The following is a 26,269-nucleotide window of genomic DNA, read 5'->3' on the forward strand; positions in this document are numbered from 1 at the left end:
GAGGTGCATATCAGCAAAGAATGTTTAGAAATGTGGTTAAATACAATGGAATGACACTACCCAAGATTTTGAAGCCTTTGTCATGATCCATAGATATTTTAGTACTACAGTAGTATCAAGAAGCAGAAGAAAAACACTGCCTTCTACCACACAGAGTGGAAAAACCACCATGATGTGGTAGATGGCAACACCCGCTGCTGTAACACCTGAAGTATCATGTATTTATGGCAGGTCTGGATGGGACTGTGGCTTAATGACATGACTTGCACACAAAGAAGCCACTGGGATAAGAATTATTGCTACCACCACCTTAGTGACTGCTGCAAATCCTCCCTTCAATCCTGTTCACAGCAGTCAAGCACAGACTGAAAAGAAACACTGCGTGCCGCAGCAAGGGTGCAGGCACAAGACAAGCCCTAGCAAGAGATGGAACATGGAAATACTTAATTCCTTGTCAAATAGATGCCATTTCACAAATTTTAAACACATGCACAAAGCTACCTCTGCATGACAAAGGTGTCACAGAGACATTCAGTAAACAGGATGAGGTATTATTTCCCTCCTGGCAGCAATCAGGGTTGAGAAAGACTCATGGACTTCCTGGGGCCCCAGAATGTGCTTCAAAGTTTGTTTAGTGGCTTTTCTGTGGCTATACAGAAATAGTTTTCCTTTGGAACAGTGAGCTTCAGCAAGGAGCATACATACACACCTATGCCTTCATTTAGTCACTGCTGGCTTCCCTTGTTTCTCTAAAGGGAGGAAGTGCTCATTAATAATTTGGCCATTTCTTTTTACAGACAGACCTTTGAGGGACGTCAGTGAGATGGATATTTAACTGGAAGCTGGCTATCAGTTACCCCAGGGGGCTCTCAGTGTGAACCTGTGCTGCACCATGCTTTCCACTGAAAACCAGACAGATTTGATCACTCACTATTACTCACAGGTGCCTGTAGGCAGGCAGGCTTCATTCTCTACAAGCTCTTTTATGACAAAAATGCTCATAAATACAGCACTCACGAGTATGTTTTGTTAAAGACAGGCTGGCATTTAGCATCCATGGTGGGCTGGCATATGAAATATTTCGCTTGTGTGCAAACCCCTGTCTGTAGCTCAGCACTCTTGGACTTTCCCTGGACTGGAGCTGCTGTTTCTTCTGTTCCCAGTGATGTGTGGAAGTACTAGGTCATCCCACTCTCACATGTTTGAGAGCTGTCATGAATAAGAATTATTGCTACCACCACTTTGGTGACTGCTGCAGCATGTCAGAACACCAGGCTCCAACCAAATCACAACTGGAGTACCTGAACTGAAGAATTCCTAGCTTCAATTTTGAGATCTAAAACTATTTTGTTTTTCTGATTGTATCTCCTTGCAGTATGAATACTTAACTAAATTACAGAAACAAGCTAGTCTGAAGATTATGATGTCAAATGGAGCATTTTACAATTTCATGCAAGTTTATTATAAATCTCACCTAATATTTAATCTCATTTGGGCTTTTTTCACCTAATTTTACATTTAATTTACTTAATAATTAGCATTTCTAAAACTCAGAAATATGAACCAAGCTGCCTATTCATTGTAGAGGCAACAATTCACTCAGGAGATACCTGTTTCCTATGTTACATTAAGACGTATCTCCTCAATGAATACTGGTGGAAAGGGCTAAGTATAGGGTTCAATAACAGTATCAGTATCTTAGTATTATTAAATGAACAGCAGGTAAGAATTGCTGGCATAACTTAACAGTCTATTCTATAAATCACAGACAAAAGCCAGCTGTAAATAAGGAACAAGAAGGAACAGCTTCTTTTATTCCATCAGTCAAGAAACTGCAAGACAGCTCAAGGTCAAAATTTCAGTCGTCTGAAGTTGAATAAAACAAATTTTATCCAGATTTGCATTCCTACTTGCACTTAAAAGTAACCTTTATTGAGTTCACCAAGTGTCAGAAGTATTGTTAAAAGAATGTCATCAGCATCTCAAAAGCATCACTTGAGTTACAATTGCCAGAAGTAATTCTAAGCCCATGGTCAAAAAGACCAAAGACAAAGAAAGCAAGGTTGTGGGTTCTGTAACTCAGAAAGAAGGTAACTTAGTAGAAATATTCACCGGAAGTTTGACCTTCGAACAAAATAGGTTCTATTTCAGTGTCATAATCTTATTTTTCTTACAGCTTCCAAACACTCCAGAAAACAATAAAGAAACAGAAAAGAATGTATTGCTTTTAATTACCCCAAAAGTTTTAGATGCACAAAGGCACTGTAAACAACATACTTCCATGTCGAAATCTGGTATATAAAGTTCATAGAGAATAACGAGATTCTATAGTTCAATCTAGAAAAACAAAGCAAATCCCATCCAAACACGAAATTCAAAACACTCACAGATGAGACATGATGACAGAACTATGACAAGTTACCAGATGTGGCACTGAATGGTGAGCACTACCAGTTCAATTCACCATCCAAATAACTTGTTTGCCAAGTTCTAGTCCCTAAGCCCCTGAAAGGCTGCCTTCCCTTCAAGCAGAGTGCCTGGCGGTAGCCCTGGTCCAGCTCTCCTGCTGCAGGCACCACTGAGGTTTTAGAGCTAGTTCATTTAGTGCTTATGCCACACAGCACTCCCTTCACCTTACAGAGCCTGCAGAGCCATCACTGTGCAGAAATGATTTCCCACAGAGCTATTAAACCCTTAAAATCACAGTCAACCACGTATTCCAATGGGAATCGAAGAGCGAACAAAATATTTATCCTTCTGACTTGCCCACTGAAATCAAAAGGAAAGTGTGAGCAAGTAAAAGTAATTTTCTCAATTTGCTTTTTTTGTGGAACCCGAGACAAAAAACCATAAGGGTGTGGACTTTGAAATATAGATGGATATTACATGTATCAGCATACCTTCTTCAGCTCTTCTCTGCTCTATTGGATTTCCAGCTATTGACATACATGTAAAATTTACATTTTAATAGTCTAACATACCCTTTTGGCCAACTTAATCTTCTATATGAAGTACTGAACTATTACATTCAATTTCTGCAACAGCAATTTAGACAAAAATACATTTCAACTATTGCCAGTGACTGTCTGTCTGCCATTACAACTGAAACCTCTCCAGACTGAAAATTCGAGATCTTGCGTTCATTGCATTAAATAGATGATGGGAGAGTATTTTTAAAAGGAGCTTTCGCCTGATTCCAGTAGGTGGCAATAGCTCTGCCCTAAAAAGCTCAGAAAACTGGTGCTTCCGAAGGGGAATGAAGCACCACATCCCTGCCCACACCCGCTGCACTGGAGAGGCTCTGAATGATATCAACCGACAGAGCCATCCAAAGAGTGATTCCTCCATTATCAGCCCTAAAATTCACTGGAAACCATTAACATAGTAACAGAGACCCAAGGAGATTTAAATAATGCTCTAAGACCACTTATAACAAGATAATTATTTCACATCTGATTTGTGAGAGTGAGCACTTAAGAGTGTTGCTCTGCTTTGATTTGTGCATGCAAATACCATATCTATGTCCAATCTAAGGAATTCAATATAATACAGAAATGTGAAGTGGTTACACTATCTCTAGTTTATGACATTTATAAACACTGGATATTAAAGTCTTAATTGTTACATGAAACTCTAAGTTTGGGATCTCGCAGTAGAAGAACTCAGCAGAAATCAAAGTCATCATCTACTTTCTATGGTCTCAGACAACTAAAAAGAACTTTACATAAATAAATGCTTTAAACAATAGTTATTTTACCAAGAAAATAAACTAAATGGGAACATACATCATCTGAATCACAGGTCTGAAGAACTAAATCATCATGCAGAACCTCAAACTCGTCTCTCATTATCATTTATGCAAAGCTAATGTGACAGCTGGGGAAAGCTAAAGGAAAAAAGAAAGCCTATACATCCTACAAACAAGAAGAAATGCCTGAAGTGCTGCTGTCCGGAAGTACGACCTGACATCGAACAGGCCGTCCATTTCTGAGCCCGTACTAACCGAAGAGCTCAGTCAAAGTAAGGTCACAACTTTAAATCAAGTGGATCAATAATTCCAGCTCACCCTGTACCAGTAAGGGATTGATGTTGCTGCCTCCATTCTCAAGGAAATTAACTACACATGCAGGCAGCATATACAATAATTTATATGAATTAAATTCATCAAACATATTGAATTATTCAACAGTCCTGATGCAGAAATGTGTTAGTTTGTTTTCCCTCAAAAAGAAAAAAACCCCCAACTCTAAAATCTTCATTGTTTTAAATAGGGAGAATATCACAGTTTTACTCTATCAGATTATGTTATTATGAAGAGTTACTTATTATGGAATAAAGATATGTAAGATTTGGATTAGGGACACTGTTAAAGGTACAAGCTGCTGTATGGAGGAGCTAGGTTTGACCCTGCTGAGTGTTCTTTACCCATAAAAATCCCCAACCACGTGCAGCTTTCATAAATATTTTCTGCCTGCAAAACAGAGAAAATGTTGATTTAGCAAATCCATTTCAGAGTGCAAAAACCTAAAGGACTCAGATGAGACAATTTCCACTGAGGATTGTTATTTCAATCCAAACTTTAAATCCTGACCGAATACATGTGAAAAACGAGTATTGGAAATATTACTCCCCTCAAAAAAAGCCCTCCTCATGCTCGCAAATATGAGTCAGTTCCTTTTGCTTTGTCTCCCGGGCAAAGGGGAAGTCCCCAGCTCTCTCCCAGCAGTAGCTCCCTGCATGCCATGCTCTCTGGTGAAGCATCCTCCTCTGCCCCTCTCTCCGATCCCCTTGGCCAAGGAAAGCACTGGGGTCATGCACTGGCACCATGCTCTGCACGACACAGCCCTGGGAGAAGCATGGATGCCTTTCAATCTATCCCTGAAAGGATAGGCAGCTAAAGAAGCTAATTAGTAAAAGCTCCTATGGGCAATGACTCTTTTTTCAATGTACATTTCATAAGAGAAAGGGAGAGGAAAAAAAGCTGCAGGAATTATCCATGTGCTCTACACACACTGACAAGAGACTGCCAGTTCTCTCATACATGTTGGCATTTTTTTTCTCTTTGCTTTCCTATCTCCGTCAACTAGAAGCAAACATGGTTTTTAAATGGGAAATGAGTATTTTTCTTCTAATCCCATCTCAGCTGACCAGAGAATGACTGAAATGAGCAGAGAGCTTGCTCCTTCAGCTGGATGGAAATCCAAACTTTAAACACCACAGCATCTTCCTCCTTGGACCATGTTTAAGCGGTGAAGAGCACTGACTCAACAAAACTTCCCATTTAAATAACATGTTTTTTCCTGACACAAACAAGCACCTGGAAATGTTTTAGCTCAAGGACCACTTCTGCTTTTCTTTTCCAGTTACCCCAATGCGATTGCACCTGAAGGTGTTACAACAAGTAACAAAAATAGCTGTCAGCATCCACCCCTTCATCACTCTTTACCAGAAGCACTTTTAAGTATTAACTTACAGGAAGATCTAGAAGCAAAGTACAATACAAATGTCAGGTAGAGAAGAAATGTACAAACAATGTTTAAAACCATTCCTGCTTTAAAATCCTGGTTTGTGCTGGATGCCTTCAATGTATAAACTAAACATTTCCAAAGTCATTATGAAGTCGTTCACTTCATAAGAAGACTGACTATAAGTATATCTTGTCCTTTTCAAGCATCCAGAATTTGCCACTGGTTGAGCAGATATAATGAGTTAGAGCTATTAATAGTAATACCTAAGTAATTACCCTAAAGAAATGTAAATAGTTTCAATTTCCATTATCATGTCACTCTGCTCATTATTTTAGATCTAAAATGCAGATACAATACACAAAGGACTTTAACTGTTCAGGCATAAGAGTCAGTCGAAAATAAAATAATAAAAAATGGGGGGCTTCCCCCTTTAACATAAAAAAAAAATTCAAAAGACTGTATCTTCTGTTAAAGTTACAACCAAATTTCACACTTAAGTAGATATACAAATTTTACCATATTTTCAAATGCTTAAGGAGATATTAACATGGTTATCACACTGAACATAAAACAATTTCCTTTTACACTTACAGCCCAGAAAGCCAACGGTATCCTGGGCTGCATCAAAAGGAGCGTGACCAGCAGGTCGAAGGAGGTGATCCTGCCCCTCTACTCTGCTCTCGTGAGACCTCACTTGGAGTATTGTGTGCAGTTCTGGTGTCATCAACATAAAAAGGACATGGATCTGTTGGAACAAGTCCAGAAGAGGGAGACAAGGATGATCGGGGGACGGGAGCACCTCCCATATGAAGACAGGCTGAGAAAGTTGGGGCTGTTCAGCCTGGAGAAGAGAAGGCTGCGTGGAGACCTCATAGCAGCTTTCCAGTATCTGAAGGGGGCCTACAAGGATGCTGGGGAGGAACTCTTTCATTAGGGACTGCAGTGATAGGACAAGGGGTAATGGGTTAAAACTTAAACAGGGGAAATTTAGACTGGATATAAAGAAGTTCTTTACTGTGAGGGTGGTGAGGCACTGGAATGGGTTGCCCAGGGAAGCTGTGAATGATCCATCCCTGGTGGTGCTGAAGTCCAGGCTGGACAGAGCCTTGGGTGGCATGGTTTAGTGTGAAGTGTCCCTGCCCGTGGCAGGGGGGTTGGACCTGGATGATCTTAAGGTCCTTTCCAACCCTAACTATTTTATGATTCTGTGATAATTTTCCAGAAGAACTTGAAATTGTCATGTCTAAAAGGTTTGAGCAGGAAGATAAGCTCAAAGGATCAGAACATTAAAATTGTACTTGTATTGCTACCTACTCATCACTAATAATACAGGCTTCATCTATGATTGAGGGGACAATATTCTGCATCACTTCATCCTTCCGTATTTCCTATTTGCTCCTTCTAGTTAGCAGAGATGGCATTACAATATGTGTAGATTTCTAAAGTTCCTCTTCTACCTCCCTAGGTGTCCAGAATCACATCAGCATATCCATCATTAGACTGTGATTACACTAATATCCTCCCCACAGAAAAGAACTTGTGCCTTAAAGTTTGGGCTGACAAAGACTGTAATCAGTTTCAGATCTTTTTTTCATTTCTGTTTTTGCATATCCCACTAATGTGTATCCGATATCATTATGCTGAAGTACATACTTTAATCAACGTGGACAAATAGAACCGTGTCCTGCCACCCAGCTACTCCAGGTTTCTACACTTACTGGCAGTGGTGAAGATAATCAGAATTTAATTGTATTTGAAACTGCATATATTTTGATTTTCTTTCCAAAATGGTCCCTGGAGGAGATGAGGAATTCCATGTTCTGATCCCTACTGAAGTGAAGAATATTAGTAAACATTCATATATATGTTTATATGCTTACTGTCCAGAAAGAAATTTCTCTAAGACTACTGGTTGTAATCGCAGCTTTTCTGAATGCTGCTGATACACATGCAGATGTCACTGTTCTGTAGATTCTGCTACTTTCCTGAGTCATTTACTCCCTCTACTTTTCTACTTTACAAATGTGAGAAACATAATTCTATGCATAATCTTCTTATACTGATCTGAAGAATTACTAAGAGAAATACCAGTTTCTCCGCTAACTGCTGCTAAATTAAGCAGCATTTCCTAATGCAGGCACTTGTACCAAGATTCCAAATCATCATTTCAGCAATAAAATCTTCTACCAATACTTCCTGCATGACAAAACAAGCAATGTCTACCCACGGAGAGAGGAGTACTTCATTCCTGGAAGGCTGCTCTGGTGCTAGCCTTTGGGTGGTAACAGGGAAGGTCTGAATACCCGTTCCCCATGACACACCGAAAATAGCTCCTCAGTCTTTAAATGTGTGAATACAAACATACATTTTTTTGGCATCAGTAAAGCAGTCACAGCAACTTTTACAAATGTACTTGTCACACTGCGAAAGCATCTCTGTAAGGCAGTGACCAGGAAAACAAGCGTAATGAGCTTAAATTCGTCTTTATTTACAAGCAGCACAAGAAACCTGACATTTCTAGAAAAATCTAATGTTGCTACGAACAAAAAGTACTGTAATCACGTTAACAGTCTCATCTGCCATACATTAGAGAACAAGCGGCACTGTACGAATGTAAAGCTCCCCAGAGTACTCCCAAGGCTGTGACAGACACTGGCATGTCCCCCATTGGACATAAACCAGGCTGTTGTCTGGGAATCTAGCTAATGAACTCCCATGGATTTTTTTAACCACTGGAATGTAGTTAGAGTCCACACTTGAACACCAAGGTCGTCAGGCACATTTCTGCAGTGGAAACTCTCCTGAAGCTGGGATCCAGGGTCTGCCTGCCTGCCTGCCCTGCTTCCTCACATTGCCTGGCCAATTTCAACCCACTGGTCCTCCGAGCAGGTTTCCAAGACACAGTGAAACTGCTCAGCAAACTGACGGATATGAGCAACAGGCACACAGTGACACCAAACAGCATTAACGAGCATCTGTAAACATGCCATTAATTTCACACAGAAAGATGGAGCTCAGGAGAGCACTGGCCAGAGGAACATGAAGAGCTTTGTAAAAACAGAGCTCTTTTTGCGCTCGCCTTTGCCCTGGATACCCTTAGAGAGGGGAATGCTTGTTTATATTGACGAAAGCAGGATTCTCCATGAAGCAGGAAACTCTCAGGGCAGGGAGATGTTCCTATAATGAAGTTAATAAAAATGGCTGAAGAAAGCAAATCACTGAGCTCTTCTCCCTTTATAGATTTCTGTTCCCAATCATCCTCCTTCAGGGACTGTGGAGACCTGCCAGCTAATTTTGTGGACAGGATGGATTTTAGGCTTGTCTCTGATCTGCAGTTGATGTTATTATTTCTTCATAATTGTTTACTGTATAAAGTCAACATCTTTTTCTCCAGAGGGAGATTGCTCAGAGTCACTCTGAGAGCCTTTTAGCTTGCAGTTGTGGGCCTGCTGTCGTCTTGACAACATACTCATGTCAAGGTTAATGCCATGTCAAGGCACTAATAGTAGCTCCTTCCCTTGTGCGGTTATTCTTTCAACTGTAAGAATATTAATGCAATTTGAAGTTACTTCTAGAGCATTCCTGGCTGGCCTTTAGAGTTATCACAATTACAGGGACAGAAGTTTTAAGGTTTCTGAGAGTACTGCGGGAGTAATTGCAATTGTAGGGAAGAACTAGATTGCAGTCTGCTCTGAAAGCACAGAACTGAAAGCAATCACCTCCACATTCAGTCCTGGCTGAGAGACAGATTCTACCCATGGCTTCTGTTGTGCCACCTGAGCTTCGGATTGGAAGCTTCCCATTGCATCCCCCCCTGCCACCCTCCCCCCCTCCCAACTGAGATAATGCTTTTTATCAACTTCATGGGGATTTTATAATTCGATGTTCATGAAGAGAACAGAACTGCAAGCCTGCCTATGCTACTGCTAAATGCAAAACTTCCCTAAATATTGGAGAACAGTCTCCTAACACAGAATCCTCAGACCACACTGAGAGAGAAGACACAGCTGCTCTTCTTTTATTACAAAGTGAATAATTTAAGAATATTCTTGCTCACTGCCTTGAAACCATCCTTTGTATGTCCCTGAGTAGAGCTGGAGGCACCAAGGTCTGCATGTCAACAGTTGTTTTGTTACCTGGTTCAGTAATACGAAGGGCATCAAAGCATCTGACTGTGCTGATGCCTGGGCAGGACGCTCCTCTCTGTGTTATTCCAACACCAGTCAGGCTTATGTAACTGATTAAATAATAAAATGACACCTCCATTCTTTTCTTACACACATGATGCAAGTGTACCCACAGCACATTGCCCATGCTGCTCCAAGGCCTGCCTTGAACTCAATCAGATTTATCCTCACGCAGTGTCCCTCCCCAAGGGCCGCTGCTGGCCACCGAGTTCCCCAGATTCAAAAGAACCCAAATGCTATAATTCTCCTTGAAAAACATTTGGATGCTCTCATCGTGTCCCTCGGTTTCTATGACAACCACAGCAACATACACAGCCTTGCTGGCAGCCACAGGAGACTGAAATCTCTGCTCTCTTCCCTCCCCTCCCCATAACTTCTCAATGTAGAACGTACCATCACCGAACAAATACAATTAACAATAAACACAGAAGTGGTGTCTAGTACACCAGGCTGGCATTGGGGAAACATCTTGCTAATAAAAATATGTTACAGTATTTTATGATAACAGTCAAAACATTGCCTGCTATGTCAGTGTTACTGAAGTACCCTGGGACCAACTATGCAAAGAAGAGTGTAAAGCTAGAAATACATAAACAGGAGTGTTTTCTATGCCAGCTTGCATAGCTGAAGAGAGCTATAAAAATACATGACAAGACCTTCTCTGTCAGCACCTCTTCATGCCCCTCACCTTGCTGGCAGGTTACACATCAGGAATAGATAAGCCCCTGAGTGAATGTCAGGATGGTTGGGGCTAAGATGCCCTTTCCCCCATCCCTGGCAGTGTTCAAGGCCAGGTTGGACAGGGCTTGGAGCAACCTGCTCTAGTGGAAAGTGTCCCTGCCCATGGCAGGGGGTTGGAACTGGATGAGCTTTAAGGTCCCTTCCAACCTAAACCATTTTATGATTCTATGAAGATGGCTGCAGAGCTATGTGGCCGCACACACATCATACGATGTGACTGCAGGCACATCTCCATGGCTGCAGCTCCCAGCTTTCTAGCGGGAAAATCATAAACCAAATGTGAATGCAGCAGCAGTGAAATGCTCTGCATGGCACCATTGATCTGAGTCCAGCAGAAGCCATTTCTGTGAATCTCCTGCATCAGGCAGAATAGTGAGAGCTGCTGCTTTCACTAATGTTCAGGCAAGCTGAGGTCCAACAAATCCCAAACAAATAGCTCAGGTCTTCCTTCTGTCCTAAGACAAAGTAATGGCGAAATAAATTTGCCATATAAGGCCTACAAGTCTGGAGGTTTTACGCCATTTACTCATTCAGCCAATACTGGATGGCATAAAGCCATCAGAATACACACGAGTTATACAGAGGCCACATGTGGTAACTATGGTTATGAGCTTTCCATAGATCACAAAATCACCTTTCAAATTATTAAACCAGTCTCTGATTGTTAAAATATCATGTATTTTTAACATAACTGCCACTCAGTGTCTAGCTTGTGACAAAGTGACTTTGTGAAACAAAGGGCTGCATTTTTAAGCATCAGCATGGTCATCATTTCTTCACCACTGCTGTTAGTTTGTCTTAGCACTGGTTCTCCCTATGCTGCCAGAAAGATACAGACAATTCCTGCTGCTCTGAGATACAACTGGGGATGTAACCTGTCCTGGGTTTAGCAGTAGCAGTCATTTTTTCTCCTTCTTGGTAGCTGGTGCAGTGCTGTGTTTTGATTCGGGCTGGGAACAAAGCTGATAAAAATGATGTTTTGGTTTGGCCAAGGACTTCGTGAGCCTCATGCTCTGTCAGGGAGGAGGGAAGCCGGGAGGAAGCAGAGACAGGACACCTGACCCAAACTGACCAAAGAGGTATTCCATACCACAGCACGTCATGCCTAGGGGGGAACTGGGAGTTACCCGGAAGGACAGGGGGGCTGCTGGGTCGGACTCGTTGTTCGGCGTGTGGTATTGTACTCCTTTCCCTTGCTACTTTCTCTTATCATTGTTGTCGTTGGTGGTAGCGGTGGTGATTCGTATTGTACATTAGTTGCTAGACTGTTCTTATCTCAGCCCGTGGGAGTTGCATTCTTTCGATTCTCCTCCCCATCCCTCTGGGAGCGGGGAAGGGGGGAGCAGCCCCTGGGGAAGGGGGGGGACACTAACGTGGGCCTCGATTGCTTCCAGCCTGGCACCACTCATTGGGAGTGAGTGCACAAGCTGTCTGTTTGGGTTTAAACCACGACAAACCACAAACCGTTTTCACTACAGCACTTCTTCACACTTGGTGGGGAAATCCTACAGCTTTGTGGGGCTGTTTTGCTGTAAAGCAGACTGAGGATTTGAGGAAGATGAGCGGGGGCAGGACATACATGAATGTAAACCCTTGGACGCCAAAATCTGTGGGGATTCCCTCTGGACAAGTATGCAAAAATACACATATCTGTGAGGAGGAGGAAGTGAAGCACTTCCCTGTTCCACAGGGCTTGGAAGGCACAGAAGGTGCCACCTGACATTTCACAGCTTGAAGGAAGAGCTTTTAGAAAACTGCCTGATTACACAGACCAGGAGGAGGTGGGATTAGAAATTAATGACATAAGCACTAGAAGTGGGGATGAACATTTGATCTTTGGAAAAAGAAATGTGGATATTTTATTGGTTTTCCATCTTAAGGCAGAACTCTGGTGTCTGCCGATGTAACACATTTAAAATTGTTTTGCTCTCTCTTGAAAGATTTAGGAAAAAGTCTTTATGCTATGAAATAATTGTACAATATGGAAATAGTATAGTTTGCAGTATGGAAAGGAAACACTTCTTTCTTAATTTCTCCAATAGGCTGTACAGCAAGTAGTGCTATGTGAGAATGAATCACAACTATAAAAGGATCACTGATGCTCACACTTACTATGTTATATAATAACACTGCCTAATAAATAAAGTTTTATCTATCAACTACTCATAGCAAGTTTATGTTTCCATTTATGTCCTCCTGTGTGCTAGTACGATGTTGCTAACCACAGACATGTTACTTAGAAATACAGCATATATGAAATGAAAGTTTACTTGGAATACAGAGATATCTGTTACCTCATGAATATGACTATGAGAGTCCATCATGCAGAACGCATCAGGATATTAGATAATATGCAAGATATGTTGTATGATGCAACATTGAAGAATAAGCAAGAAGGATGAGATTTTGTAGTTTTCACAATTACATACTATTAAACAGTAATAGCCCCCAAATCACAGTGCTTTTAAATGAGGATTCTGAAGAATATGAGCTATCCTTTTCTCCGTCTGGAATGAACTGCTAGGCATAACATTCTAACACTACTGTAATCCAAAGGAGAGCAATTTTAGAGTAAATTTAAATTAATGATTCTACAATTAGTAGATATTTCCATAGCTTCCAACCTTTGTCCAGCATGACTCACTGACACTAAGGCACTTGGTTTAACTTCAGAACGGCAGAAACCCCCCCCCAAACCATCACACAAACCTTTGCCTATTTCCAAGTATGTTTATGGCATGTGGGTGGCACAGCTGAATTATGGTGAGGAGGTTTTATCAGCAGTAATTATATAATTCCATTGTGGCACTGAACCATTCTAAACCCTAATCCATAATCATTATTAAAGTATTGATGAAGCCTTCACAGGATGGTGCTCCAACTCACAAAGCCATTCCATAAGAACAGAACAGTCAATACTTCAGAAAACCTGAAGATTGATGTGGTGCTTAAGAAAAAGCACTTTAAGAGGTGTGATGTGCTCTGGAGTTGCACTGGGATTTACCTACAAATGCACACATTCTTGCATGCCAAATGCAACATGATGTCAGTTTTAAGCACAGGAACAGAGTCATCTGTGGCCACAGACTATGCTTTGACAATTAGAAGTTTTCAGATTTGTATAATTTTACATTATTCAGCTGAGCAACTCAGTTTCTTTAGCAGGCCAATATTAGAAGTGTGGTTTAATTCAAGCCTTTAAAAAGAAAATTAATTAAGAGGGCTTTAAGTGTGCACCTAGGGAACATGCCACCTTAAATGAATGAAGACATCAGGGAAAAGTAATTTCTCTAATTCCTAATGTACTTTTGCCATAGTTTCTAAGTGCAGACTACATCAAACTGGCAGCACATATCAGGTCAAGGCTTTTATTTAGAATAGCTTTTAAAACGTAATAACCCATTTTTGACAATGGCAAATCATGTTTTTTCTTCTAACACCCCAAGAGTAACACTTTACATAAAAGCAGAAGTATTCTCAATAGCAAAAAAACATCAGTAGAACACAAGACGAGAAAACCTTGAAAAGTGACATACCTGCCCCAAGCCGCTTTCGTTGTAGAATCTTTATCAACAGGAACACATGAGGACTCAACAACACTTGATTTATTCAATTTGTAGCAGAGACCACAGTGTGGATCTAACATACATCCATTGCAATAACTGCAAGAGAAAGAAATAAATACTTAAGCAACACTTTATCCATTTGTACATGTCAAAACCAACAGCATCTCATAATCAATCTTGGGATTCACGTACTCAAGTTGTCAGTGTTGGAGACAAGACAGTAAAAACTGCCAAAAAAACTAACACAGATGGTTTTTGCCTCCAGTACCACACTTTGGTGGCCCAGTTGTGAATCTCCCAGTGACACCTGATCAGGCTGTAGGGGAATTCACTCATGGAATGAATTCTAATTAAAAAAAGACGCATTTGGGTTGAAGAGAAAGAATCATACATAATACCTAGTAACCAAACTGAGATTTGGGCACATATAGAACTGGAAGTCAGTTTGACATCATCATATCATGTGTCTCCATGTGGGAACTCGGAGCCTGAGTTCTCTTTATGTTTCATGTACACAGTCAGTATGTCAATGCAGCCAATCCCCATACAAGCATCTCGTGCCCCAAAATGTCCTGCCTGCCCTTCACCTGTCACTGCGGAGCGTGCAGTGCTCTTGCACATCATTCCAGTGCAGCAAACTTGCCAGGTCCATACAGACCTTGTCTCTGATTTCCTTGGGAGTCTCAAAGAGCATGAGATGCTTACATTTAGGCAAAGTTTCCTCAATGCAATCTAGCATATTCAAGTGACTAGACAGTAAAACTGTTCCCTAGGCTCCACTGGTTGTATTGATCACATCCCCGCTGACTCTACTGGGAGCCTAGACACCAAGTGCCCTACAGATCCTTCACTTAGTCTAAATTGCCAATTCAGAAATACATCCTCATCAGTAAGGCCCCTAATATATTCTAAGGGATAACTTTAGGAAGTAAAAATAGCAGAATGAGAAACTGTAGAACATGGAGTAGGTCTGGAAACTTGAAGTTGAAATTAAACTTTGAAATGTAACACCTGGAAACGTGTAATTAAGGCGACCAAAATAGCTTCAACACATATCCCTGTAATGGAAAAACCAAGGAAATAATCCTTTCTGAGCAGGTATTTTTATCATAACAATGACTTAGTGAATGAAGAAATGATCTGCTCAAGCTACCATACCATTATAGGAAAAAGTAAAAGTAACTGTATAACAAAGTCCCAAGAAACCAAATCAGTAAAGCAGATTATATGGATCTAAAACGTTTGAAAGCACATGCTTCAAACCTAGTCATCCAAACTCTTCTGACTATGATGTTTCTAAAAGAGCTATAGGAAGATCAATTCATATGGTAGTTGGCCAAAAAGAGGGCCGGGAAAGTGTAAAAACCAATGCATTCATTTGCATTTCTCTACTTCTCCCAAGTTTCAGAAATCTGTGCTCTTTGTTATTGTGTTCTTTCCTTGGGCTTTACTGAGTATCACAGAATCATTTAGAATGCAAAGGACCTTTAAGATCTCCAAGTCCAACCAATACTCCAGTTGGCATTCAACATAATAAAGGCTGCAGGATTTCATGTCATGCCAAATGCCAGAGGTTGTATTACTCATAACAGTTTAAATAATTTAAATTTAATATTTTCGACAGCTTTTCTGAAGCTTGTCTTTCAAAGTTACATGACAAATACTTATAAATCCTTTATGTTTCAGTTAGGACTGCCTGTCATTAGCTATCTAGTGAGTTCATACACTGTCTTTGACTTTAGGTTTTAGACAGGCCCAATTTACGTCAGAGGAAACCCAAAAATTCAATATATAAGACTTTAAACCCTTTCAAATCTAACTCCCAGCAGACTCAGGAGAGGCAGCTGTTGTTCAGACCATCTTGCATTCTTCTGTGCCCCATTTTATGACTGACATAAAATTTTTATAACACTGCTTTTTGCAATATAAAGGTCGATGGGTTTTTTCCTCCAAAATTCCAACATATACACATTACAACTGGTTTATAACACAGTAGAGAAATCCATACCAGTTAATAAGGACGAATGATCACTGAAGATGCAGCATGAAATAAGCAAGGAAGATTAATATTTTTTTTTAGAAGTAATTTGAAAACAACCAAAAAAACCCAGTGTGCTGAGTGGAAATAAAATAGATAGTAGTTTCAGGCTTATGCCCTTCTTCACTCTAGCCCCATTGCTGTTTCCTAAAAAAAAATAGGCTAACAATGTAAAATTGACTGCATATTCTTATGTACCTGCTCATATTCATATAAATAAATTAGGGCACACAATATACCAGGAAAAGAAATGCACAATGTAATACTTACTGACATGTAACTATCCACTACTTGCACATAGATATCAATTAGAGATCTCCTTCCTGTCCTCTAATGTACCTTCCTATCAACACTCCCCATATATACCCACATGTATGTCAGAGTATAAATCTATAAAAATACTGATACTTCTTCAGATCTACACCACAGATCGGTCATGGCCTTTAAAGCTCTATACCAGAATACTCTAGCATGTCTACATAGGAAAGGAAATTTGCATCCAATTATAAATGGGAGACATGTTTCCTGTACTTTATAATGAAATATTTATATTTGTGCTAAGGTTATGAACTAGTGTCTTGGAAACAAGTTCCTCTGTGAAGAGCCAGTTGAAAATTCCCAGGATGGTTGTTTATGAGACTGACAGCTCGTCAAGATTGAAATACCCGAGAGAGATTATCTGATCTTTATGAAACAAGGCAGCATTACAGCAGGAAGGTTTTACAACGTGCCTAGGTCTCTCCCTGCTTACCAGCTGCGCTCCTAGGCAACCCAACAAGAACACAAGCGCCTAGGCTTTAGACACTTCAGTCCATGTAGCAGAATAACAACAACAAGGAATGTGAGGCTGCAGAAGTCCAAAGATCACATAATTGTTAATGTTGGAAGGGACCTCTGGAGATCATCTACTCCAACCCCCCTGCCAAGGCAGTGCCACCTAGGGCAGGTTATACAGGAATGTGTCCAGGAGGGGTTTGAATCCAGAGATACCCATCTTCTTTGCAGCTCAGTGTCATGAAGTCTACAGAATAGAAGTCTCAGTAGCTTGGCCTCTCAAATTATTTGGAACTGCCACGGAATGGGATTTCTGGGTTCCTACTTCACTGTCAGAGCACATTTACTGACAAGCAGATGGACCTTTAGAACACTAGATATCCCCTAACCTGCAATTCCTCAGTCCAATTCTGCTAACACAGTCAAGGCTTCCATGCTCTTACAATCTCTTCACCTGACTAAATGGGAACATATGTGTCGGGAAAGTCTGACAGCACTAACTTTAAGGTCCATTGCTGGCCATTTCTTGCCAGTCTGAGTACCAGCAGCTTTCAGAATGCTCTGCTCTGGAGCAGGCTGCCCAATGAACTGTTCCTGAGGTTACAGGTGCACCACAAAGCTCACAATACCTTCTTCTTTCATAGGGAACTTAAACTATAGAGACGAATTAATTGGCCAGCTGTGCACATTATCTTGAAACCCAAATTACTGTTTTCTTTCTTCTTCCTAACAGTGTAGTTTACTGCCTCTACTGCAGTCTCTAAAAAGATTGAATACAAATACTGACATGCTAAAGTGATTCTCCAGATGCCAAAGAAAGGTTCAGAATTGCTTCTCCCCCTGCTTTTTCTCTGCTGCTTAGAATACTCGGTAGTTGCATTCGGTTTGCCATTATATTTTGTGCTTTAGATTTGTAAAATGACCTTGTAAGCAAAGACTTTCTTACAATTCTCTTAATTTGAGCTGCAAGTTGCATCTTACCACTCTTTGTCAAGTGCTGTAGCAGTAAAAGACCTTTGCCCAGTGCCCTTGTTTCATGGTTTAAGCCCAACCGGTAACTCAGAACCCTGCAGCCGCTCTCTCACTCCCCCATTTCTTCCTCTCCCAGCTCCTGAAGGGATGGGGAGGAGAACTGAAAGAATGTAACTCCCATGGGTCGAGATAAGAACGGTCCAGTAACTAAGGTATAACACAAACCACTGCTGCTGCCACCAATAATAATAATGATAAGGGAAATAACAAGGGAAGAGAATACAATAGCTCAGCACCCGCTAACCGATCCCCAGACCGACCAAGCAGTGTTCTAACCCTTCTGGGTAACTGCCCCCAGTTTACATACTGGGCATGACATGCTGTAGTATGGAATACCTCTTTGGTCAGTTTGGGTCAGGTGTCCTGTCTCTGCTTCCTCCCGGCTTCCCCTCCTCCCTGGCAGAGCATGAGACTCACAAAGTCCTTGGTCAGAGTAAACATTACTGAGCAGCAACTAAACACATCGGTGTTATCAGCACTGTTATCAGGCTGAAAGTCAAAACCACAGCATTGCACCAGCTACTAAGAAGGAGAAAAATGACTGCTACTGCTGAACCCAGGGCACCTGGCTCTGCAAGTGACATTTCTCTTTTTTGTCAGACTATTTTGTCTTTTTTTAAGCTGAACCTCAATTTCTGAATTGCTCATTAGAACACATTTCCTCAATTTCCACTTTTGCCACATTTTAAAGAGCTTTCAACTTTGCCTTTCATATGCTGTTATTCAATTATACAACTCTACCAATATGTTCCTATCATCCAATTACAGAAATACAAACTGAGATTGATTGTGTATTATGGATTCTGCAGCCCTTTTCCAGAATGTAACACCCGATTTCATAATATTCTACTACATGGGCAGCATGAACACTCAGAGTATAAAATTATCCACAAATACAGACATTTCTTGGGGACAGACCCTTTCCACTTGTTTCGCTTTCATCATCTTCACTGAGCACATGCTGCACAATGTATGTGAAGTAGCAGTTATATGTGAAAATCTGATACACTCATAACATGCAAGTGGACTTGTATGATCCTAATGGGTCTCTTCCAACTTGGGATATTGTATGCAAGACAGTTTGTCCATGTCTTGGTCTTCATCACCACTCCGGTCACATTTGTGGCTTGCTGAACTAACTGCTCCTGCTCTGCCTGATTCAAATACTCATATTCCTGAAAAAAGTTTTCCTCACAGAACTGTAGGAAGAATAAAAACCATCTCAGGTTTACTCCTTGCTCTCAAGACTGGTTATGCACACAATCCTCTATCTCCCTTAGCATGTGGTATAGTTGCTTTCCAGTTCCTTACAGAAAAATAACAGACTGGAATCAAGTTTTCCTTGTTTCTGTGATTGTATTCTTATAGCCAGAGAATGCCTCTCCCTCCAGCCCCAGCTGAAAGATCTAAATTACAGTTACATTCAAATATGATCAACCCCTTCTCATCTTCAAATCACGCTCTTGCTCCATCTAGTCTATTGAAACTATTCTTCAGTGACTCCTTCCCAGGTAAGAGTTCCAGACCAGTACTGAATCCTTGGCCTTCTCTGTATGCCAGCCATATACAAATGCATTAAATCTTTAAACTTTCCTTAAACCTTCTTTTCCAAAGATTCAAATACCTCAAATAAGCAACATAGTTTATTTATACTTAGAGTGACTGTTTTCAGCCTCTTGATGTTTGCTACTTCTGCTTTAGACCTGAAGAGGACCCCAATGGCTCATCCATTTTTCCTACCTACCAGAGTCCTAGACAGAAACTACTCTCGATAAACCTTGTGTTGCTCAAGTCCTTAGATCATCTATACCACTACTACTATAAGCTCCTTGACAACAGACTGTCCTGGAATGCTGACACCACATGAAAAGTATCATATTCACAGTCTACTTGCATATAGGTATCAATTATCTCTTGTCCTTGATGATCTTTTTCTTTCCTGAATTTATATAGCCTCCAGCACAACAGCTTCCTGATTTCTGTCTGGAACTGATTAACACGGATAATAAATAACAGAAACAACTGTCTTACATGTGGCTTTATTTTGAACATGATGACAGTCTCTGTAAAATGCTTGGTTTTAAACCTACTCTTCCAAAGAGACCCTACACATAGATAAGACTCTGAGCTTTTAGGCAGATGAGGTACAAACCTTGCTCGACCTGGATTAAAATCATCCTTGTGTGACTAAAACCTGCAGCTCACATGAAGTATAACACCATCACTTTGGAAGATTTTACAAAATAATTCCGTAGGCATTGTTCCAACTTTTGTTAAACAGCAAAGCCTTAGAAATATTAGCAGAGATGTGTGTAAGAGTTAACAGGTTATTACATGAATGACACCTTGTTCCTTCAGTAATGCAGAGCTCGATTCAAAGAGAAAGTGGAAATGTTAACAGTGCCACAGCATATGCATTACACTCACAGATGTTATAGTTCATGAAAGTCACTTTTTAGATCTTCGTGTTTTAAATTGATGGGAAGAGTTTTTCCTCATTCACATTAAAGATGCTTACTACATAGATCTGACCTATTCCTTCCTATCCCTTCAAATTTTAAATTGAATCACAAGCTTTGATTCATAGGAGAAACACGCCAGCAAATGGAAAATTATTACCAAGCCATATAAGCTTATATTATCTACTAATAATTTCAAGACTATGTCAAGGTCATTTTACAGTTCTAGAACATAAACTGTCTGTAAGAATTTTAATTACATTTTGTAAGAGCCAGCAAAAGTATCTTCAAATACTCTTTATCTTTTTATATACCCCAAATTTTCTGACCTTAATAGCAGAAACACATTACTATATTTATTATTGGAATTCTGGGTTATCAGAATGACCAGTGACTCAGTTACTTTGATATTAGAAACAAAAAATGAAAATGATAATTTAAAAAACACTGGTTCTATGATACAGTAACAGCACGAAGAATACTGATGTCCAGTCTGCAGATAAATCAGATTGCTGAGGAGTTAACTCAAGTAAAATAACTAATATACTTATCATATGGATCCTAAGGCTATTCAATACAATAAAGCCATCTTCAGTTACTACATTAACTAAGGTTTTCAGGACTGAGCACAACCTTATACTTTTGCTAAATTTACAAAGAATTCTTGCCAATTAGCTATCATGTAAAACTGCTATGTAAGAGTACTATATATTGGTGTCTTTATCTCAGTAATGTGTATTTGTACAATGAGCTTAGGAACATTAACCACGTGAGGGTGACTAATTCAGAGATGAACAACAGAGCCCCTGTGTGTCCAGCACAGCTGGCACTGCCTCTATTATTTTAAAGAAACTCTGCAGACAATCAGTTTGAGAAGGGATCTGAGAAAATGGCCTGAGAAAAATGGGGCCTGTAGGGATGCTGGGGATGGACTCCTCATTAGGGACTGTAGTGATAGGACAAGGGGTAATGGGTTAAAACTTAAACAGGGGAAGTTTAGATTGGATATAAGGAGGAAATTCTTTCCTGTTAGGCTGGTGAGGCACTGGAATAGGTTGCCCACAGGGAGGTTGTGAATGCTCCATCCCTGGCAGTGTTCAAGGCCAGGTTGGACGAGGCCTTGGATGATATGGTTTAGAGCGAGGTGTCCCTGCCCATGGCAGGGGGATTGGAACTTGATGAACTTAGGTCCGTTCCAACCCTAACTATTCTATGATTCTATGATAAAATTCTTGTGGACAGGTACCATTTCCCTAAGATTAACACAAAAGTTACCATTTTCATACAGTAACTGAGGTGAAAAATACTGCTTAAGCAGAAAAAGTTCACCGCATGTTTTCTACAGCTGACCAGGTCTCAAGAAGTGCAGTGAGACAGACATATGAATGAAAGGAAACAAAAAGACGAAGAATACGTAGCAACAGGACAATCACAATTTTCCAGAAATGGGTGAATGTCCCTGAGAAAGGTCAAGTGGGACAGTCACATCCTTGATTCTCTGCAGATTGCGAAAAGGTGGTAGGGTAGCTAGTGCACATGCCCTGATCAGGATCTCCTTCCAGAACAAGCACGTCCCTGGTAAAAGGAGGAACATGTTCATAGAGTTCTGAGTAGTCAGAATAATAGAAATGGCTACATCATCTTTTCATTTCTAAGATGACAAATTTGGGGATGGTGCTTTTGATTCTTGAATTTACCTCTGAGCTTCTCTGTGGCCTTGATGAGTAACAGATTGCAATTGCTGAAAAGATTAAAATCAAAGTAGTAGTCACACTGCAAATATCTGAACAATCTCACATGGGCTGAGTATGAAAATGAAGTTTGATGTAAGGATGGCACACAGATGAGTGTTCACCTCGCCTTTCCTAAGCAAGACACCCACCCACTTCCACCTACGAGGAGGCAAAGTGGATTTCAGTGTTCGGGTGTCCTGCTGGATTTTCATTATTTCCATTATGTCCTTGTGACACATAACTTTTTTTTCCTGATTCATAGATTATCTTTTGTCTGTTGATCAACTACAATATTGTACATCTCTACTCCAAATGGAAATATTTTACTTGACATTTGCAGCATATCTTACTGGTTTGCTTTCTGCAAACCCCTATGGGTTACGTGTAACTCCGTTTGCTCAGCACAGCTCTTTCAGAATGCAGTATTCAAGCCCTAGGAGTTTTTTTTTAATTAGGACTGTGACCGTGTTCTTTAGTCACTAGTCTGTTCTATCTTCACTGTTATTGTAGAAGCCGGAATTAATCTGTGCAGAGGAACATGGATCTGAGGGAATAACAAACAAACAAGACTGTAGTAGCTCTAAGGCTACCTTAATGGACACGCACACTTACTGTAACCCAAAAGATTTGCAATCATAAAAACCATTTCTATGATACTGCACAGTATCAATGAAACTTCTGTCCAAAGAATTATTCAGAGCATTTAAGCAAAAAGTCTAATTTTCTGTATGGAGGAAAGGTAGGATTTTAACTTTAGGTATCTAGCATAGTTCCTTGTACCAGACTGAGTCTATTACACTAGCTTGTAAAACAGAACTAATTGCACACAATCTTGAAGAAGACTGCATGAATGATCATGAAATCTCACCTGTATTTTGTGCAGGTAGAGTTTTGATGTGAAGGATCTGATGGATTAAGTGTGATCCTTGGCGAGACCTGAGCTGATAGCAAAAATCCCGAAGCTAGGATAAGGATTGCTACAGCAGTACCTAAAAATACAGATAAAGAACAATGTGATACTTTTCTTCAGAGCACACAAAATAATTCTCTGTTGAACTGAACTATGCTTGGGAAAGCAAGGCACTCCATTACCATGCATACAGCATTCACTAAGGAGTTATGACGAGAACCTAAGAAAAATACCCTTTGCTACATCCACATTTTGAATTGGGTTACATGTTAAAGTAAAGTGCATCCAGTTTAATATCCAGATATTAAATCAATACACTGGGACTTTTTTTCTTTAAATGTGGAACTGAAGACTGCACAGATGAAGGGATTTATTCTTTTTGATGCTGAAAATAATCCTGCAAAGGTAAAATTTATGGTGTCTTTGAAATCACCACACCTCTCCCCCTTCCCACACCCAGACTTGCAGTCTTTCCTATAAAATAGAAAATAGCATCAGCCTTTTCAGTGACTCTGCTTGCCTTTGTGAAAAGAGAGAAATTTCATTTTTCATTAAAATACCACCAAAATGCCCAACGGCAATTTCTGATCTTGTTTCAAAGAACTCACCAAACATCTGCTAGGAAAAAGCCCCCTTCCACGTATTGGCTCTTGTCCCCCCCAACAAATTCCTTGTGCACAAACTGGGCAAAATGACGGGAGGAAAGACGGCAAAAAAGGTTCATACTTTGCGCAGTAGGCCATCACTAGAACAGCTCATGGTTTTCCTACCTTAGTTGTCACACTGCATTACTTTAATGAAAATGTATATACTTCACTAATGCAACTATCTCAAACTAACTTATAAAACCTTTACAGTTTTCCACTTGATGAGGCATTGAGTGCTGTATCATACAAAATACCCTGTATACCTGTTTGTATACTATTTATGTGGCATGTCACATGTAACATGTATAGACTGATCTAAAATACAGAAATAGTAATAACATAATTTGTGAGTTAGTTACCAATACTCTAATTAACATTACCCTTACCATACAAAACCCAATGCACAAAGCACTGAAGCACATCCCAGGCAGCACACATTTAGAAGTGTGCATGATTTAGCTAAATGACTGACGGCAAATTAAGGATACTGCATTTGGTGGGTGAAGGGCAGAGGGGATGTTTTGATTGACAGTTTCAGGGGTGGGTTAGATGCTGTTTTTAATGAGAAAAGCGAGAGTTTTCTAGGTGGCAAACCCACCAAGTACATGAAAAACTTTTTCTGAGACATAAATAATAACTTAAGTACCAAGAACTTTGTAATAAAATTATTCATGAATGTGTCTGTGCAGCAGTCATGGCTAACAGGCATACATACGAACTACAGGTAACTGGACCACACATTTGCCTCAACCGAGGCCACTGAAACTTTAAACTCAATCACAAACTATATGTGGAAATGCACCTACAGACCATAAAATGGGATTTCAGCTTATTCTAGACTTGGCTTTGTACTGCTATGGCTAGTAGGTACAGTAATAATAATCCCAGTTTTCTGGGCAGGTTGGATATTGCACTAGATTTACTGTACTTTCAAAATGCCATAAACCAGACAGCAAATATCCTTAGAAAGGGCCTATAATCATATTTATATTCATTCTATATATGCTTTGTCTGTCTTTCAAGTTAACCAAATACATTAACACTTCCAGCACCTCTGCAAATGTCTAACTTCTTTGGAAAAAACCAGCATATTTAACCTTGGCAAATGAAGTTTATTATAACTTTTCATTCTGTGGCAAGTTTGTCTATGAATGCTCCATCCCTGGCAGTGTTCAAGGCTAGGCTGGACGAGGCCTTGGGTAATATGGTTTAGAGCAAGGTGTCCCTGCCCATGGCAGGGGGGTTGGAACTTGATGATCTTAAGGTCCTTTCCAACCCTAACTATTCTATGATTCTATGACAAACAAAACCATGCAATTACAGAACATCATTAGCTGAGATGAAAAAACAAACAAACAAGAAATATGGAAATATCCTGAAGATATTTTAGATCCTCTCTGTTACAAAAAGAAGAGATACATTTTGTTTAAGTACCATCATGCTTTCAAATTGACAATTTCTGAAGTGGAAAAAGGAAAACACAAATAAAATGGATACTGCACTTGTCAAAATCCCTGCATGTTTCCCAATTAACAGCTTAGAAGAAAGAAATTAACTGAAGAGCAGAAGAAAGATAATGAAACACTGCCAAGACATAAAATGGATGGCAAACTAAGAAGAAAGAGTAACTGTAGTAAAGAGAACTAAAATGATGTAGGGCTTTTTTGGTTTGTGTTTGTTGGGGGTTTTGTGCTTCTGCACTGACCTGAAAGGCTCACTTTTTCAAAAGCTGCTAATAATAAGGTACATTAAATTCAATTTAAAATAGCTCTTCCCAAATGTTATCAGAAAGCAGGAGAAGCTGCAGGAGTTCACAAATTAAATCACAGTATGTTGGCTTTTAATAAAAATCTTAATGTTACTATCTCTCTACTGATTATTCTTGTAGGTTATCATCTAATAAACATCACATCTATTGATGTTTACAAAAAAAACCAACCCAAATTGTTGCAGCAGCAGGCAAAGTTAGTAATTTTGACTTATTTTTATGTAAGAGGAGACTGGGGCATACATGGCTTCTCCAAAGAGCAAAGAAGCAGCCAGTAATAACTCTGCATGGAAGTCAATGTCCTTAGAAAAAAAACAAAGTAGAACAGTCAAATAGAAGCTTACCCCATGAGAAAACTCATCATGCAAAACAAATCCATCATCAGTTTTAGTAATCATTTTATTAAACAGCCCTCTTGCTAAGGAAAACACATCATATCCACTACAACGTAGATCAAAGTTTCAAACACTGCATTAGAAACTTCTAAATAGTACAGACAGATGAAGCGTGATTTCATTACTGTTATTGTATATTCCTTCAGGAGGGACCTGTGATAAAGACCACAGCAAGCAATGCAGCATGGCTCAAGCGATGCTGCTGACAGCCAGAGACTGACCACAGAAGACAGATGATTTTTACCAATCACTTTGTGTCCAAACATCACAAACAAATAACCCTTAATTCTATTATATCCCTTTGTTAATTCTGTGCCCTATTTCTATATTCTCTTTTATTCTATGACTAAAATGCTTTGTAAGAGACATACCTACTTTTTAAATGTATGGCATCTGAGTATGTTAACTAGAGCCAAAAAGCTAACAGTTCTGTCATTGTGTAAGTCCACATAGGAATCACACCTATACAGCTGGGTCCAGAAGAGCAATAAACTCCTGAGGGGCTGGCCAAAGTTCTGAAGTTATTTGGGCCATATATACACACACATATA

The 26,269-nt window shown here is 40.0% G+C and overlaps 1 protein-coding gene across 2 annotated transcripts in view; it reads right to left on the bottom strand.

Annotated features, from left to right (window-relative positions):
* The window catches only part of SLC2A13 (solute carrier family 2 member 13), a 156,004-nt gene that overhangs the window by 16,273 nt on the left and 113,462 nt on the right, over positions 1–26,269 (bottom strand). For both annotated transcript variants that reach the window (XM_061366238.1, XM_061366237.1), the window contains exons 6-7: positions 22,867–22,987; positions 13,933–14,058 (exon numbers count right to left, since the gene is read on the bottom strand). In XM_061366238.1, coding sequence (XP_061222222.1) covers positions 13,933–14,058; positions 22,867–22,987 — 247 coding nt within the window. The remainder of the gene's footprint in view (positions 1–13,932; positions 14,059–22,866; positions 22,988–26,269) is intronic.

The sequence above is a fragment of the Neopsephotus bourkii genome, unplaced genomic scaffold (assembly GCF_033783945.1).
Source record: "Neopsephotus bourkii isolate Nb327-2 ecotype Australia unplaced genomic scaffold, CSIRO-AGI_Nbou_v1 NB_1328, whole genome shotgun sequence".
Classification (NCBI taxonomy): domain Eukaryota; kingdom Metazoa; phylum Chordata; class Aves; order Psittaciformes; family Psittacidae; genus Neopsephotus; species Neopsephotus bourkii.